This window comes from Chenopodium album, chromosome 4 (genome assembly GCF_948465745.1).
Source record: "Chenopodium album chromosome 4, dcCheAlbu1.1, whole genome shotgun sequence".
Classification (NCBI taxonomy): domain Eukaryota; kingdom Viridiplantae; phylum Streptophyta; class Magnoliopsida; order Caryophyllales; family Amaranthaceae; genus Chenopodium; species Chenopodium album.
The window spans coordinates 1978443-1994164 of NC_137837.1; the positions used below are offsets into that span (position 1 = coordinate 1978443).

General features: G+C 33.8%; 5 protein-coding genes across 5 annotated transcripts; all 5 read right to left on the minus strand.

The window, feature by feature from the left end:
* Positions 1 to 2105: 2105 nt before the first annotated feature.
* LOC145626281 (glucan endo-1,3-beta-glucosidase-like) lies at positions 2106 to 3692 on the minus strand. Its single transcript, XM_081678710.1, has 2 exons — positions 3632 to 3692; positions 2106 to 3285 (listed from the first exon to the last, which is right to left on the minus strand). Exons 1-2 carry the CDS (start codon positions 3690 to 3692, stop codon positions 2180 to 2182), a joined length of 1167 nt encoding a protein of 388 aa, XP_081534836.1. The 3' UTR covers positions 2106 to 2179.
* Positions 3693 to 4224: 532 nt separating this feature from the next.
* Positions 4225 to 5446, minus strand: LOC145626282 (glucan endo-1,3-beta-glucosidase-like). Its single transcript, XM_081678711.1, has 2 exons — positions 5368 to 5446; positions 4225 to 5253 (listed from the first exon to the last, which is right to left on the minus strand). Exons 1-2 carry the CDS (start codon positions 5444 to 5446, stop codon positions 4304 to 4306), a joined length of 1029 nt encoding a protein of 342 aa, XP_081534837.1. The 3' UTR covers positions 4225 to 4303.
* A 1171-nt stretch (positions 5447 to 6617) lies between these two features.
* Positions 6618 to 8014, minus strand: LOC145628471 (glucan endo-1,3-beta-glucosidase-like). Its single transcript, XM_081680768.1, has 2 exons — positions 7890 to 8014; positions 6618 to 7768 (listed from the first exon to the last, which is right to left on the minus strand). Exons 1-2 carry the CDS (start codon positions 7966 to 7968, stop codon positions 6825 to 6827), a joined length of 1023 nt encoding a protein of 340 aa, XP_081536894.1. The 5' UTR covers positions 7969 to 8014; the 3' UTR covers positions 6618 to 6824.
* A 1704-nt stretch (positions 8015 to 9718) lies between these two features.
* Positions 9719 to 11470, minus strand: LOC145626283 (glucan endo-1,3-beta-glucosidase-like). The gene is made up of 2 exons (XM_081678712.1): positions 11283 to 11470; positions 9719 to 10906 (listed from the first exon to the last, which is right to left on the minus strand). Exons 1-2 carry the CDS (start codon positions 11374 to 11376, stop codon positions 9960 to 9962), a joined length of 1041 nt encoding a protein of 346 aa, XP_081534838.1. The 5' UTR covers positions 11377 to 11470; the 3' UTR covers positions 9719 to 9959.
* Positions 11471 to 12797: 1327 nt separating this feature from the next.
* LOC145626284 (glucan endo-1,3-beta-glucosidase-like) lies at positions 12798 to 14633 on the minus strand. Its single transcript, XM_081678713.1, has 2 exons — positions 14274 to 14633; positions 12798 to 14012 (listed from the first exon to the last, which is right to left on the minus strand). Exons 1-2 carry the CDS (start codon positions 14344 to 14346, stop codon positions 12892 to 12894), a joined length of 1194 nt encoding a protein of 397 aa, XP_081534839.1. The 5' UTR covers positions 14347 to 14633; the 3' UTR covers positions 12798 to 12891.
* Positions 14634 to 15722: the final 1089 nt, after the last annotated feature.

Consider the following 15722-nt stretch of genomic DNA (forward strand, 5'->3'; position numbering starts at 1 on the left):
TTTTTTCAGGGGTTAATTGTATGGATTAGTTATTCAAGGGTTACTTGTATTTTTTTTTTCAGGAGTTACTTATTTTTTTTTTTTCAAGGGTACTTTTTTTTTAGGGGTTACTTTTATGGGTTAATTTACTTTTTTTTTTAAGGGTTACTTTTATGGGTTAATTCAAGGGTTACTTGTATGAGTTACTTATTCAAGGGTTACTTCAAAGGTTAGTTGTATGAATTACTTATTCAATGGTTACTTGTTACTTATTCAAGGGTTGCTTGTAGGTTGGTTTCAAAAAAAAAAAAAAAAAAGGTTGCTTATAGGCCCCATACCAAACCAGTAACACCCTACAAGTAACCCCCGACTAAAACCAGTAACACCCTACAAGTAACCCCCGACCAAAACAAGTAACACCCTACAAGTAACCCATGACCAAACCAGTAACACCCTACAAGTAACCCTTGACCAAAGCCAGTAACACCCTACAAGTAACCCCTGACCAAATCAGTAACACCCTTCAAGTAACCTAACCCCTGACCAAAACCAGTAACACCCTACAAATATCCCCTTACCAAAACCAGTAACACCCTATAAGTAACCCTTGACCAAAACCAGTAACATCCTACAAGCAACCCCTGACCAAACCAGTAACACCCTACAAGTAACCTAACCCCTGACCAAAACCAGTAATACCCTACAAGTAACCCCTGACCAAACCAGTAACACCTTTCAAGTAACCTAACCCCTGACCAAAACCAGTAACACCCTACAAATATCCCCTTACCAAAACCAGTAACACCCTATAAGTAACCCTTGACCAAAACCAGTAACACCCTACAAGTAACCCTGACCAAACCAGTAACACCCTACAAGTAACCTAACCCCTGACCAAAACCAGTAACACCCTACAAGTAACCTAACCCCTGACCAAAACCAGTAACACCCTACAAGTATCCCCTGACCAAAACTAGTAACACCCTACATGTAACCCCTGACCAAACCAGTAACACCCTACAAGTAACCCATGACAAAACCAGTAACACCCTACAAGTAACCCCTGACCAAATTAGTAACACCCTACAATTTTTGACGTAGAATGTTCGATTTGAGATTCCACGAAGAAAAGGAGCTCAAATTTCTTTGGTTCTCATCAATTTCACTACCTCAAATGTTGTTCATGATCTTAAGGATAATTAATCACAATTTTTCACAACAATTTGACACCCAATTTCTACAATTTCGGAAATTTCGGACTTTAATTGTAGCAATTTAGCAAAAAGGAGAGAGAAAATTGGTAGAGTAGAGATATGGTTGTTGGTGATGTGTGGTTTGGCTTGAAGAAGAAGCTAAGAAGAGAGGAGAGAGAAAATGGGTGGAGTAGAGATATGATTGTTGGTGATGTGTGATTTGACTTGGAAAAGAAGCTAAGAAAAAAAAGGAGAGAGAAGAGTTGTAGTATTTTACAAAAAAAATAAAAAAAAATTGTGGCTGGCCACACCGTGTGGCCAGCCACATACAAAAATTTGTGCTCCATAAAATATAAGAGCAATATATACATAAGTGTACATTATAGTTTAAATATCATATCTCTAACGATATAATGTTTCCAATTAAATTAAATAAGCCTTATACCTGTCTATTTACTATCTAGTGGTTTGTTTAAGATCAACTTGGCATAATACATTAACAATTGTATTAGTGTCTAAATCGAGTTCAAAATCTCAGTTCCATTATATATTACGTCTTATTTTATGTATCACTTATATTATTGGTTCACATCACCACCATATATAACAAAATCTATTATTAATCTTCACTATTAATAAAGATTTTTCGAGGTAATTTTTCGACACAAAGTTCTTCTTGATTGATGATTGTGTGACAATATAAAACGTTAAAATAAGAAAAATTTTAGAATTATCATCGATCAATTATTTTGGGATATTTTTATGAGTACGTAATTAATATGCTTGATTTATGATATGGTTACAACTTATATTACTTAGAAATCATGTTAGCTAATTATTAGTACACAAAATTATACCAATTCAAGCACTTATCTTTATTAAAGTTCGAGAATAAGGCCACGACATTTAGAAAACCTTTCTCGTTAGGGAAACTCCTAATGCACACAACATTATCAAGATACTTATTTTGCAATTATACATACCTACATATAGGTAATAAATATCGATCAACAAATGTCGAGTACGCCATACTTAGGTTGTTGATCGGGTGTAAAAAGGCCGTAAGAACGCTCCGATTCATCCCCGGGTTTCTGATCCTCGTCAAACATTGCAAACAAGTATGTTTCAATCTCTTGACCTAGTGTCAAAGGAGTCCCCTTCTTAACATGTTTGATCAAATTGGTGTAGTAAGTCTTTGCATTTTCCGGTGTGGCGGCCTCTTCCACTCCGTTATGTAACTCCCCTCCACACTCTAAGCCCCCGTTCGTTTGGTGGTGCCTTTTTCTACTAGGCTTCATCTTTATTTTTTCACCAAATCCACCTTTCGACGGCCACCCACTTTCCGAGATCACCACCCTAGGTGGCTTGTGCCTCTTGTTGTGCCTACGACCATTATCGACTGAATAGGTGTACTCATCATTAGGTGCATTTGTAACAACTTTTTCTATTGCTACATACACTGCATCATATATTGCGTCGAATAAATTCTGATAATTTTTACCACTATTTTCATCCGTAAATACAATCCCACAAGCAGTAAATAACGCAAAGTCTAGTCTAATATTTTTCGGATCATTCATATAAGTTGTGTAGGGTTGAATATTTACCAACAAAGGCGATTCATTAATTGTTAAGAAGTTTATTATTGGGCCAACATATGATAAGTTTTTAAATTCGGCATTAGATGGTGGATACGAGTTTATGATTAAACTCGTGTCAATGGCCGTTGAAACCTTTATATCACTAGTTATATTGTTAGAATTTAGTGCATTTAATATGTTTTGCATAGCTGGTTCGACTGATGAGGCTGGTTGGTCAGACGGATGGATTTCATTTCCGACAACAATGTATTTGATAAATTCTACATAGGGGACGACGTTGTCCTGAACCCATTCATCGGCGGTGGGTTGATCACACGCCATACATTCAATTTCTTCATTAGGGACACCCAACATGAGCTTGATGCCTGCTCCTTGTAGGGCTTTGAGTGTCGTTTCATCGGGCTCGTAGAGTCTCATTGCTTCTATGCCGTAGTAGTCGTAGAGTTGTGTTGTATTTTCTCCGCTTGGTAAGTTGTTTCCTTTCCTTCCATAACATACTCCAATTTGCGCTTCTACAATACATTTTGATCATCATTAGTACAAGTTTCCATAAGCTTGCTTAGCTAATTTAGATGAGATAATGAGATTTATGTAATATTTATGTTACATTTTTGCAATAAAAACTTGTTATTTGACACATATATGTACAACTTTAAAGCATATTAGATATATATTTTACCATAGAGCCTATGAATTGAATCTAGAGCTGATAATATCTACACGAAAAAAATAAGATGACTCGAATTTAACATGAAATACACGGATAGATAAATATTAATCAATATTAATCAATTACTACCTCCGATTCATAAAAATGTTACTACTCACTGACACAATAATAGGCAAAATCAAAGATACCTGTAAGATGTAGACCAAGTAATATGAATGATGTGATGAGCAGCGAGGTAGCGGCAGCCATTGGAGGAGGTTTATTTGAAGTCGATCATTTCATTTTTCACATGCTACTTTATATAGACAATTATTAAAGTTATATTAATTAAAGAGTCATAATAATAAAAAAAAGAATAAAAATAAAGTCATAATAATAATACAAGTGTGTTTCTTACAAAAATAAAAAGTGTGGATAAATACTCAAAAGGCATGCGGCCCAGAGAGTATACGGGCAATTCGGCCCATTATATTTAGCCATCGAAATAGCAATGATGTTGAAAAACTTCTCCTCAAAAATTTGAACAATTTTTATTTTATTTTATTTTATTATTTTTTTTTTTTTGACAAAAAGAATTTACAAAATATTAATGTGGACTATATGGTGAACCAACATAAATTTCACAAGATTTGTATTATACAGTAGTAAGAATTAATATCACGTAGTAATACATAATATTAATAATAACATAACATTTTGTTCAACTATTATATTTTGTTACATGACTTACATCTTTTCATCAAATAAAAAAAAACATACACATATTTTATTACATCTTTAGGCTATGCCCTTGTATTATATTTCATTTATTCATTATGTATAGTATAAAATTACATATTCGAAAACTAATTAAATAGTTTTCAATTGAAATTAATTTGGTATTTTGGTTGTTTATTAGGCCTAAACAATCCAAAATTGTTCTCAGTAGTAGCACCACCTTTTTGATTCTCATCAAACATTGCAAATAAATACATCTCAATTGCCTGTCTCTTCAAAGGTGTACCTTGCCTATAATGGCCTATTAAACCCCTATAATACGTCTGAGCATTATTAAACGTAGCAGCACCACGGTTATCACCACCAGCCGAAGGCCAACCGCTTTCGGACACTACAATTGGTACGTTAGGGCCTCCAGCCTTTGCCAATGCAGCATACACCGTGTCGACTAGTGCATCAAATAGGTTTTGGTATTGTAAACCGTTATTTTTATCGGTAACTTGTGCGTTGGGCGAAGTAAATAGTGCATAATCTAGGTTTATAGATGGAGTGTAAAGGTAAGAAAAGTATGGATAAATATTGGCTAATAAAGGAGCGTTATTATTTTTTAGGAAGTTAACAATTGGATTCATGAATGATGCTGATGTAAATACACCTTCAGAGGGTGGAAAACCGGACACGATTGAACTTATGATTGCTGTAGAGACTTTTATTCTACCAGCTAAGTTAGCTGACCTAAGGGCATTTTGGACATTTTGCATGGCGGGTAGGAGTGATCTTGCCGTGGCATCATTAGGCGTGATTTCGTTACCTACTGAAATGTAACGAAAATTTACATTTGACGCGTAAGGGACTACATTGTTTTGGACCCAGGTGTTTGCGGCTGCAGCATTAGAGCCTAGTGATATGACCTCGGAGTTAGGCACGTCGAGGATTAGCCCTATGTTTGAATTTCTTAGGGCTTGGAGAGACCCTGGATCGGGACCATACAATCTCATTCGTGTTATTCCATTGTTTCTATACAACGCTACTACTTCTTGTTGGGATGGTAGGTTGTTCCCGAGTCTTCCATAACATACACCAATTTGCGCCTCTTCATTACATGAAAACATGAATAAAATTTATTATTCGCTTCCATTTATCATAAAAAATCTTTACTACTATATATACTACTAAAGAAAGACAAATGATTAAGCATTTGGCATACCTGTTACTTGAAGGCTAGGTAGAAATATTGCAATAAGTAGCAAAGTAGCAATTGCATAAGGTTTGCTTAATAGCTCCATTGAAAAAATATATTTAAGCTTAAGATAAGATTATGTTTTAATTGTAGTTAAATTATTATGAAAAGGGCAATATTTAAAGGAAATTGGAGTAGCACAAAGTCCACACTATGATTCAAAAAGAATTAATCAGTATGAATAAAAGTCTACTAATATTACTAGCTGCATAATTGCTTGGTACATTAAACAAAAAATGTCCTTTATCATCTACAATATTTCAAAATGCATTAAAAAACAAATCATGGTTAATTGGTTAGGCGAGGTTGAACTTACGTTTTTTTTTCGTATAGTAACTAGCCATTTTATTAATTAACTTGTGACGAGGGTAATTAGAATTTGATTATACGTAATGTGTATATCATCATCATTATTGGTCGAAACCTTAAACAAATGCATGGGGTGTACGCTAAAGTAAAGTGGACTTGAAGATTGAAATCATAAAAAAGAATAGAGGAATTTAATGGATATTTGTTAAAAATTCCTTTAAAAAAAAAAAAAACTTAGCTGAATGTATATGGACCAAAGATGATAACCAAATGGAAAAGAAAATATAATTCGGAGTAGCTTATAATTTTTTTACAATACTTTTCAAGAGAATTTTGGCAAATAAAAAAATAGGAAAAAAAAGTGAAATTTTTAGTTTTTAATGAAGAAATGAAACGTGTGATATTTTATCTTTGTTTTTGTATATACTAGTAGTTATATAACAAAGAGCTTTTGATACTAAAAAAAATAATAAAAGAAAGTGACAAGAGTGTATTAATTTGTTTTAAATTAGTTTCCAGTCCCCTCCCAATTGTTGTTGTGGGGGATCGAACACATGTCCTACTCCAACCTAGCAAGTATAGTTCCAATCACCACTATACTAACATCCAATTAGTACTTTTAAGAGATATTAGAATCAATTCTCATCACTTGTCCTTTTTTACTCTCTATACACCAAAAATAAATATTCATATTAATGATATCGAACGATTCTATACACATTTCACACATACATTTCTATAATTATAGGCCCAAAGGCATGTGGCCCAAAAGGCATGCTGCCCAAAAAGTACGTGGGCAATTTGGCCCACAATGCCTAAGCAACCGAAATTCCAATAATATTGAACGAATTTCTCGTCATAAAATTAATACGAAGTATCATACTATCATAGTTAAATGAGCTCAGTAGTAGTGTATAATATTTCAATAATACGGAGTACTTTTTTTGGACGGGCATAATATCAATAACATTATTACAAGTAAAAGTATACAACACTTATAACATATTTAGGCAAAGCCTGTGTAACATTATTTCACTTATTCATTATGATGATTATAACATCATACGATTATACGAACGAAGTATATCAGAAAACTATATACGAGTAATTAAATTTCAATTGAAACTGAGTTGGTATTTGGGCTGCTTATTGGGCCTAAACAGTCCAAAATTATTCTCAGTACCACCACTCTTTCTGTTCTCATCAAACATAGCAAATAAATACGTCTCAATTGCTCCTTTCTTCAAGGGAGTCCCTTGCTTGTAATGGCCTATTAAACCCTTGTAATACTGTCCTGCGTTACCAAAAGTAGCAGCACCACGTCTATCACCACCAGCCGAAGGCCACCCGCTTTCGGATACGACAATTGGTACGTTAGGGCCTCCAGCCTTTGCCAATGCAGCATACACCGTGTCCACTAGTGCATCAAATAGGTTTTGGTACTTCAAACCGTTATTTGGATCAGTAACTTGGACGTTGGGTGAAGTAAAGAGCGCGTAATCTAGTTTTATAGAATCAGTACCAAGGTAAGAGAAGTATGGATAGATATTGGCTAATAAAGGAGCATTGTTACTCTTTAGAAAGTTAACAATTGGATTCATGTATGATGAAGATGTAAAAACACCGTTCGAAGGTGGGAAACCCGAAACGATCTGACTCTTTATTGTTGTGGAGACTTTGATTTTACCACCTAAGTTAGCTGCATTAAGGGCATTTTGGACATTTTGCATGGCAGGTAAGACTGATCCTGCCGCGGCCTCACCAGGCATGATTTCGTTACCTACTGAAATGTAACGAAAATTCACATTAGACGCGTAAGGGACTACATTGTTTTGGACCCATGTCCTTGCATTTGCAGCATTCGCGAGTGATATGACTTTGTCGGTAGGGACATCAAGGATTAGCCCTATGTTTGAATTTCTAAGGGCTTGGAGGGATCCTTGATCGGGATCATACAGTCTCATACGTGTTATTCCATTATTTTTGTACATCGTAACCACTTCTTGTTGGGATGGTAGATTGTCCCCATTTCTTCCGTAACATACACCAATTTGCGCCTCTGCATTACATGAAACAAATTATATTAGATCTATAAGATTGTTTTTTCTCTACCGTTTTAATTAAGTTCAATTTATACTACTATAACTAAAGAATAACAAATATTTAAGCATTTTGCATACCTGTTACTTGAAGACTAGGTAGAAATGTTGCAAGAAGCAGCAAAGTAGCAACTGCAGAAGGTTTGCTTATTAACCCCATTTGAGATTGAATTTAATTAAGAACAAAGTTTAATAGTTTTGATTGTAGATTATATTATCATGCAAAGGTCAGATCAATATTTATAAGGAAATTGGAGTAGCTGAAAAGTCCACACTATAATTAAAAAATAAATAATAAATATGAATAAGTCTAACAATATGGCTGCTTGGTATATTATTTCAAACGCAAATTATGTCCTTTATCTACAACATTTCAAATCGCATTAAAAAAAAAATGATTAGGCCAGGTTGAACGTTTTTTTGCGTATATAGCAGCCCCTTTATGGATTTACTTGTGATGTGGGTTAGAAATTTGTTAATACTGTTCGTTCCATTTCACATTATGTGCATCAATTGAATTTTTTATATTTACAAAAATGAGCTACTTATTGCACTAATATGAACGAATCATCTCTAATATGAAACGGAGTTAGTATATGAGCTTATCATTTACATTGATTGAAACCTTTAAACTAATGCATTTGGTGTATACAGACTGTACACAAAAGTATGTAGGGGATCTTGAATATTGAGAATTTGAGATAGGGGTCATGACAAAGACAAAATAAGAAAAATTGATACTAATTAATTAGTTTGAGGGAGGGAAGCAAGTTTGAGGAAATTGTCTATGTAACTCACAATCGATCTATTCTAGACTTCACATAACTCGAATGATCGAATCAGATTACTTGATTCGTAATTGAATTGTATCCTAAGTATGACGACCATCACACCATTTTAGGTATATAATGATCCGAATGTTTAGCCTCCTTAAGAAATCATCTATCTTCTAACATATTAATTTCTTATACTACGTAGATCTTTTTGTTGAGTTGATCATGCGACATGAAATTAATTAAAAGCTAACGTACAATTAATTTAAAACGAGTATAGCTGAGATATTATGTGCCAGCTGAGTATGAATATGTGGCGTGCATGCCTAGTGCCTTGTACGTGGCTTAGCGTAGCTTTGTAAACCTTGAACACTCCAAAATTGAAAAGTCTAACCTATTTATTACGTAACTAACTAGTCCATATCAGAATTTCCACAAGTTTTGTTTTCCTCTTGACTTGTTGATTATACACATGTTATGGTCTACGTATGACTAATTAATCGAGTCCCGATTTTCTAGTAGTTAGGTCTTTGAGCATTTTGATTTGTTCTTATCTTTTTAGTGAGACAAAATTATAATAATGCAATCCTTCCAAATGTATATAATACTATGAATCCGTCCTCTTAGTCTTAGTATAAATTAATTTTATAACTCTTTATCTTAATAAAAGAACTTAAAAAATGTGCAACAACCTAGTTATCTTTGTAAAACAAATTAGTAGGGCCTGTTCTCTCTATCTTATTTTCAGTTCAGTCCAACTCCAATTTGTTCAGTTTTTAATTTCTTTCTCTCATAAAATATATAATTCAGCTTCAATCAGTTCTATCAGAATAGGTCCATATTGCATTGTTCAAAGTCATTTATTTACAAATATTTAAGAGTTACTCAATGTTTAGCTCTCTAAATTATTAACATTGGTTGCACGACAAGGCAATAGGCACACTTTAATATCTTACATTACAAAATACAAGTAAATAATAATAATGGAGAAAGCATTGTAAATTTCTCTTTCACCATTGATTCAGTGATTAATACGTTAGGAAAAAATATAATTATATATGTAAATCTTATTAGATTTGCTTTAATTTGTACCTACAAATAATAAACTTATTTTTAATTTTTACAAAAACACAATACTCGTATGATAATATTGATATTCAGAGGTTTACATTGACAAACATTAAAAAAAAAAAAAGTACTTGTGAAATTTTAATAGCAACACGAAAAAGAAATAGCATTACAAACTTACAAAGTGAAGTGATAAACAAGAAATTAGGCTTACCATTGACTTAGTCAATAGCAGGCCCACAACCACACTTGGGCCAAATCTAACATACACAACAAGGGCTGTCCAGCCCATAAGTTATAGAGAGTATTATCAATTAAAGTTCAATGGGCCATACTTGGGCTGCTGATTAGGACTAAAAAGCCCAAAATTACGTTCAGTTTCAGCCCCTGGTTTCTTATCTTCATCAAACATGGAAAACAAGAAAATCTCAATGGGCCTCCCTGGTTTCAACGGAGTCCCTTTCTTTACATGCATCATCAAATTGGTGTAGTACGTCTTCGCATTCGCGGTTGATGCTGCTAACCCACCGCGTGACGACCACCCGCTTTCGGATGTGACCAATGAAACTTCAGGTGCACCAACCCTATCAAGAGCCGCATACGTAGCATCCGCTAAGGCATCAAATAAATTTTGGTAATTTTTCCCATTTTTAGGGTCCGTAACAACTGTCCCGGGTGCGGTAAATAATGCATAGTCAAGTGAAATTTGTTGTGGATTATTTACGTAAGCAAAATAAGGGTAAATGTTAACCATCAAAGGTGAACCATTGCTTTTTAAGAAGTTCACTATAGGTATAATGTAGTTAGTGTTACCAAATTGACCACTAGATGGTGGGTAGGCGTTTACGACTAGATCTGTACCAATGGACGTGGAAACCTTAATTTGGCCACCTAAATTGTTCGCATTTAGGGCATTTAAAACATTCTGCATAGCTGGTAAGACTGATGAGGCTTTCTGATCATTCGGGGGAATTTCGTTTCCTACCAAAATGTATTTAATCGATGATGCAAAGGGAACAACGTTGGTTTGCACCCATTGTTTCGCGGCTGAGGGATTAGAACCTACCAACTGAATGTCGTCGTTAGGGACGCCTAGGGTGAGTCGGATGCCTGATCCTTGTAACGCGTTAAGCGTGGCAGGGTCGGGATAGTATAGCCTCATCGCGCCGATGCCGTTGGATTTGAAGAGGTTTACTACATCTTGTGGTGATGGTAAGTTGTCTCCGTCCCTTCCATAGGCTACTCCAATTTGTGCCTCTGTATAAGCCAATGTCGACATTAATTTTTTTTTTTTTTTATAAGTTTTTCTTCTTAATAATATCAATCACAAAATAAATAAAGGCTAAATGAACATTATTGTGACAATTTATTTTATAAAGTACGAAGTATATATTAATAAAACATAGGCATGACATCAATTATGTAAGCTTAAACTATAATGATGTAAGTTAATAACGTGGACCCTAAGAAATAAGATCCATTCAGCATTCTTACAATTAATTAATTAAGTCAATGTAAAAGAAGTTGAGATTTTAAAGATAGATATACCTAAAATATCTCACATAAAAGATGGTTAAAGAGTATAAAACATGAATAGTACGTATTGAAGTTAAAATGCCGCAATTAAATATACCTGTAAGGTGTTGGCTAAACAATAGGGTTGCTACCATGAACAAACAAGTGGTGGCGGTTGAAATAGCTATGGAAGGGTTGCCAAGGTTAGCCATTGAAGAAAAAAAAAGTTAAGTGAAGGATATCACACTTGCAAACAAGCAAAACTGATAAGATTTGTAGTTTACTATTTTGGTACATACATTTTAAGTCCTTCCATTATATGCTCCTTATATAGACAAACAAGACCACAAAGACTTTGTAAGTCAAAAAAAAAAAAAAAAAAAAAAAAAAAAAAAAAAAAAAAAAAAAGAAAAGAAAAGACCACAAAGACTTTGACTACATGCAGACCAAACTGCAAAAAGTGTTTACTACTCTCTATGTCCCCAATTGTTTGCCCCAAACCATAAATCCACTTTATTAAGACTTTGGGCAAAAAATGGTGCACATGGGTTGACACACATATCAATGAGGAGAGAGATAGAGAGAGTGCAAGTGGGAAAACATGCCAAAAATAGTTTGGGGACACCTTAAAAAGGAAAATGGAGCAAACAATTAGGGACAGAGGGAGTATGTAGTTATTGTAAGGTTCATTAATCTACGAAATTTGCTTAGTTATAAACGTTAATAATTTCTCTGTTTATTTTCAATCGCACGCAATGTTGAATTCTTTACACTATATATCGTCTTTTGTAACTTATATGATGAAAAAAAATACAATCATGCGGGATGCTGTTAGATTCGTCTTAAATATACTTATTTAATATAACAACTTTGTATAATTCTTACTAAAATATAACTTAAGATATTGCATCAAAGTTGCAATAAAATAATGAAGGTAGTATGTATTTATTTATTTATTATTATTTTTTTTACTATCAATTATAATTTCTTTTAGTAAACTTCATTTTTCTTATTATAGAAATAATGTCACTTATTTTATTGTATATGTGCCATGCCTTATCCTGTTTAAGAATTATATCTTTGATTGCACTATACTCTGTAATCGATCTTAATAATTTAAGGTGTTTTCTCACAACTTATTTTAAAAAAATTATCTTTGTGATCGAGAAATTATCTTTGTGATCGAGATTTAAGAGTATGTATATTTTAGTAACTAATTTAACACTAAATCATTAAGTGACTGAAACGGAAATGATACGTTATCATGTTAAGAAAACATGACACGTACACCTTGAACAAGTCCAAGTTGTACTACTAGTTCGTTTAGCTGCCCAACTTGGTTGATTTGAGTTACCTTATTATTGAGGGAATTTATATATGTACCATTATATTCAGATCACATTATTGAACATATTCACTATTTATTTATTTTATTATTTATATTTAACAGTTAACACCCTCTTTATAAAATGTAAAACTGTGGGCTATGGAGATTGAATTGGCCACTTGGTACGATTAAGTACAATAATTTGTTCATGGACGAGCATCCTTAATAATTGCACAAATAATTGTTCAAGATCGAGCAACAGCTACGCTATGGATTATTTTATAGAGTTATCATAAAACTTAGAAATTTATGCTTGTCAATACACAACTTATTATTATATATCATAATATTTGATAAAGTGAATAACAATATAATACATAAGTTTGTAAATTTAAACAAATTAAAAGTCGAGTTGGCCATACTTAGGTTGTTCATCATCAGGATTAAAAAGACCATAATGACGCTCGGTTTCATTCCCGGGTTTCTGATCTTCATCAAACATTGCAAATAAGTATGTCTCAATTTTTAGCCCTGGATTCAAAGGTGTTCCTTTGCCCTCCTTAATATGTTTGATCAAATTCGTGTAGAAAGTCTTTGCATTTTCCGGTGTGGCTACATTTCCTCCCTTCGAGGGTGGCGGCGGCAACCCTTGCTTAGGCCCCCTCGGCTGCATCTTACCGGGTTGTCCGTTCTTTCCCCCACCTTTAGTTTGCAACATGGCAGCAAAGCCACCGTTACCGTCAGAAGATGGCCACCCACTTTCTGAATCCGCCGGTGGCAACGGTTTCTTCTTATTTACCTTAATGCCATCAAATATTGAATTGTTGCCCTTTTGACGTGGTGTAACGACTTTCTCTATAGCTACGTACACTGCATCATACATTGCGTCGTATAAATTATTGTATTGCTTCCCTGTATCATTATTAACCATAGCCCCTTGTGACTTAAATAACGCGTAGTCAAGTGTAATATTATTCGGATTGTTTATATAGGCAATGTAGGTTTGAATATTTACCAACAAAGGCGTTTCATTATTTGTTAGACAGTCTAATATCGGTGTAATATATGTTAAGTTTATAAATTTGGCATCAGATGGTGGATACGAGTTTTCGATTAAGCTCATATCAATTGCCGTGGAAACTTTAATTTGGCCTCCCAAGTCGTTTGAATTTAACGCGCTTAGTATATTTTGCATAGCTGGTTCTACACATGAGGCTTCCGGATCAGATGGATGGATTTCATTACCGACTGCAATGTATTTGATTGTAGTAGTGTAGGGGACGACGTAGGTTTGGACCCAATCGTCGGCTGTTGGTTGATCGGTCGCTATACATTGAATGTCTTCATTAGGGACACCCAACATGAGTTTGATGTCCGTACCTTGTAGGGCTTCGAGTATCGGCTCATTAGGCTCATATAGTCTCATTGCGCTTATGCCGTTGTTTTCATAGAGGCTTACTACATCTTCTGCGCTTGGTAGGTTGTCTCCTTTCGTTCCATAACATACTCCAATTTGTGCCTCTACATATATTAAACCATCATTATTGTTAGTAAAAACTTGTAACATATAGTATTACAAATTATTATGTATGTCTCTCGTATTGATAAAGTTAACTTGTTGTAGTATGCTCAACTTAACCCAAACATACATTTAAAAATAATATTGACCCTATCCAATAAATTTCAATTCTTTATTATTCGAAAAGAAGTCTAATTAATAAGCTAAGATAAGCTAAGATAATGGATTATCGAAGGAAAAACAATGGATATAGAGATCGATACCTGTGGAGGGTAGGCCAAGCAATAAAAATGGAACAATAATAATGAACATTGAGGTAGCAACAGCCATGACCATGAACTATATATCGATGGCCTTAAGATGATTAAAAAAAAAAAAGAAAAGAAAAAGATGTAGTCTTTTTGTAAGAAGGAAAATAATTAGTACTAATAACTAATTCTTGATTAGATATTTGTAAGTCCTTACTTATGTATGTTTTCTTATATAGAGCAAAAGCAGTAGGATGGAGTTCTTATTCTTTGATTTATTAATTATTATATGAAATCTGAATTATTATTTATCCACTATTCCAAAAAACTTCTGCTTTTACTGTCGAATTTTGTCAATGTTATAGATATGCCAAAGATATAGGTCCCAAAGAAACTTACAATAATGCATGAAAATGAAGTTGCGACAAAATTATCGACCAAGAGGCTAGCTAATTGACGAAAATGTACGATATGATGCTCCAAATCAAAATAGAGAGCAACTTGAAAGCCGCTTGGCCCGCCCTTGTGAAACAAGAATACATAAATAATACTTATTCCTCCGTTTTTATTTAGTTGACGCGTTTGATTTAGGCACATATATTAAGGAGAGGAGGGAGAGTGAGAGAGAATAATAAAGCAAGTGGGGTAGCTTGTAAATGCAAGGTAAAAAACTTACCCCAAAAGAAAACGTGTCAACTAAAAAAAACTTCCTAAAAAGAATACGTGTCAACTAAAAAAACGGAGGTAACATTTTACTACTTAAACAAAAATACTTGTCTTATTACTTTTCTTTTATTATTTAGAGGATTCCTCCACTCAAAAACTGTGGTTACACTATGTACAATCACATGTGGGTAGAAAATGATGAACATAGTGGTTGATTAAGCCTTACTAATCTAGTCCTTGCATTGTCCTAATGCATTTTTGTTTCCATTGCTTGTCATTAAGCTACAACTAGTTATTTAAATTTTGGTCATAATTCTGGTCATAATGGTTAAAGTGATATAATGACGTCATAGTTGGGTTTAATGGGAGTTTGGTAGTAATCGCAACATCTTAAAATTTTTTGCGGTAGTAATTCACAACTTTTTTAATTTGCGGTAGTAATTTACAAAGTAGTATTAACCTGCGATAGTAATTGGCAAATTTTCTGTTTTCTTATATAGAGCAAAAGCAGTAGGTTGGAGTTTCTTTGATTTATTAATTATTATACTTAACTTTTACTTTTAATTACTGTTAAATTTTGTCAATGTTATATATATGCCAAAGGCCTAAAGCTATAGGTCCCAAAGAAACTTACAATAATGCATGAAAATGAAGTTGTGACAAAATTATCAAGCAAGAGGCTAGATAATTGACGAAAATGTATGATATGATGGTCTACGAGACTACAACTCGACCTATTCAATTATTTTGACTAAGGGAAATTCCCTGTTTCTCATGGTAGAAACGAAATTTGTTTTT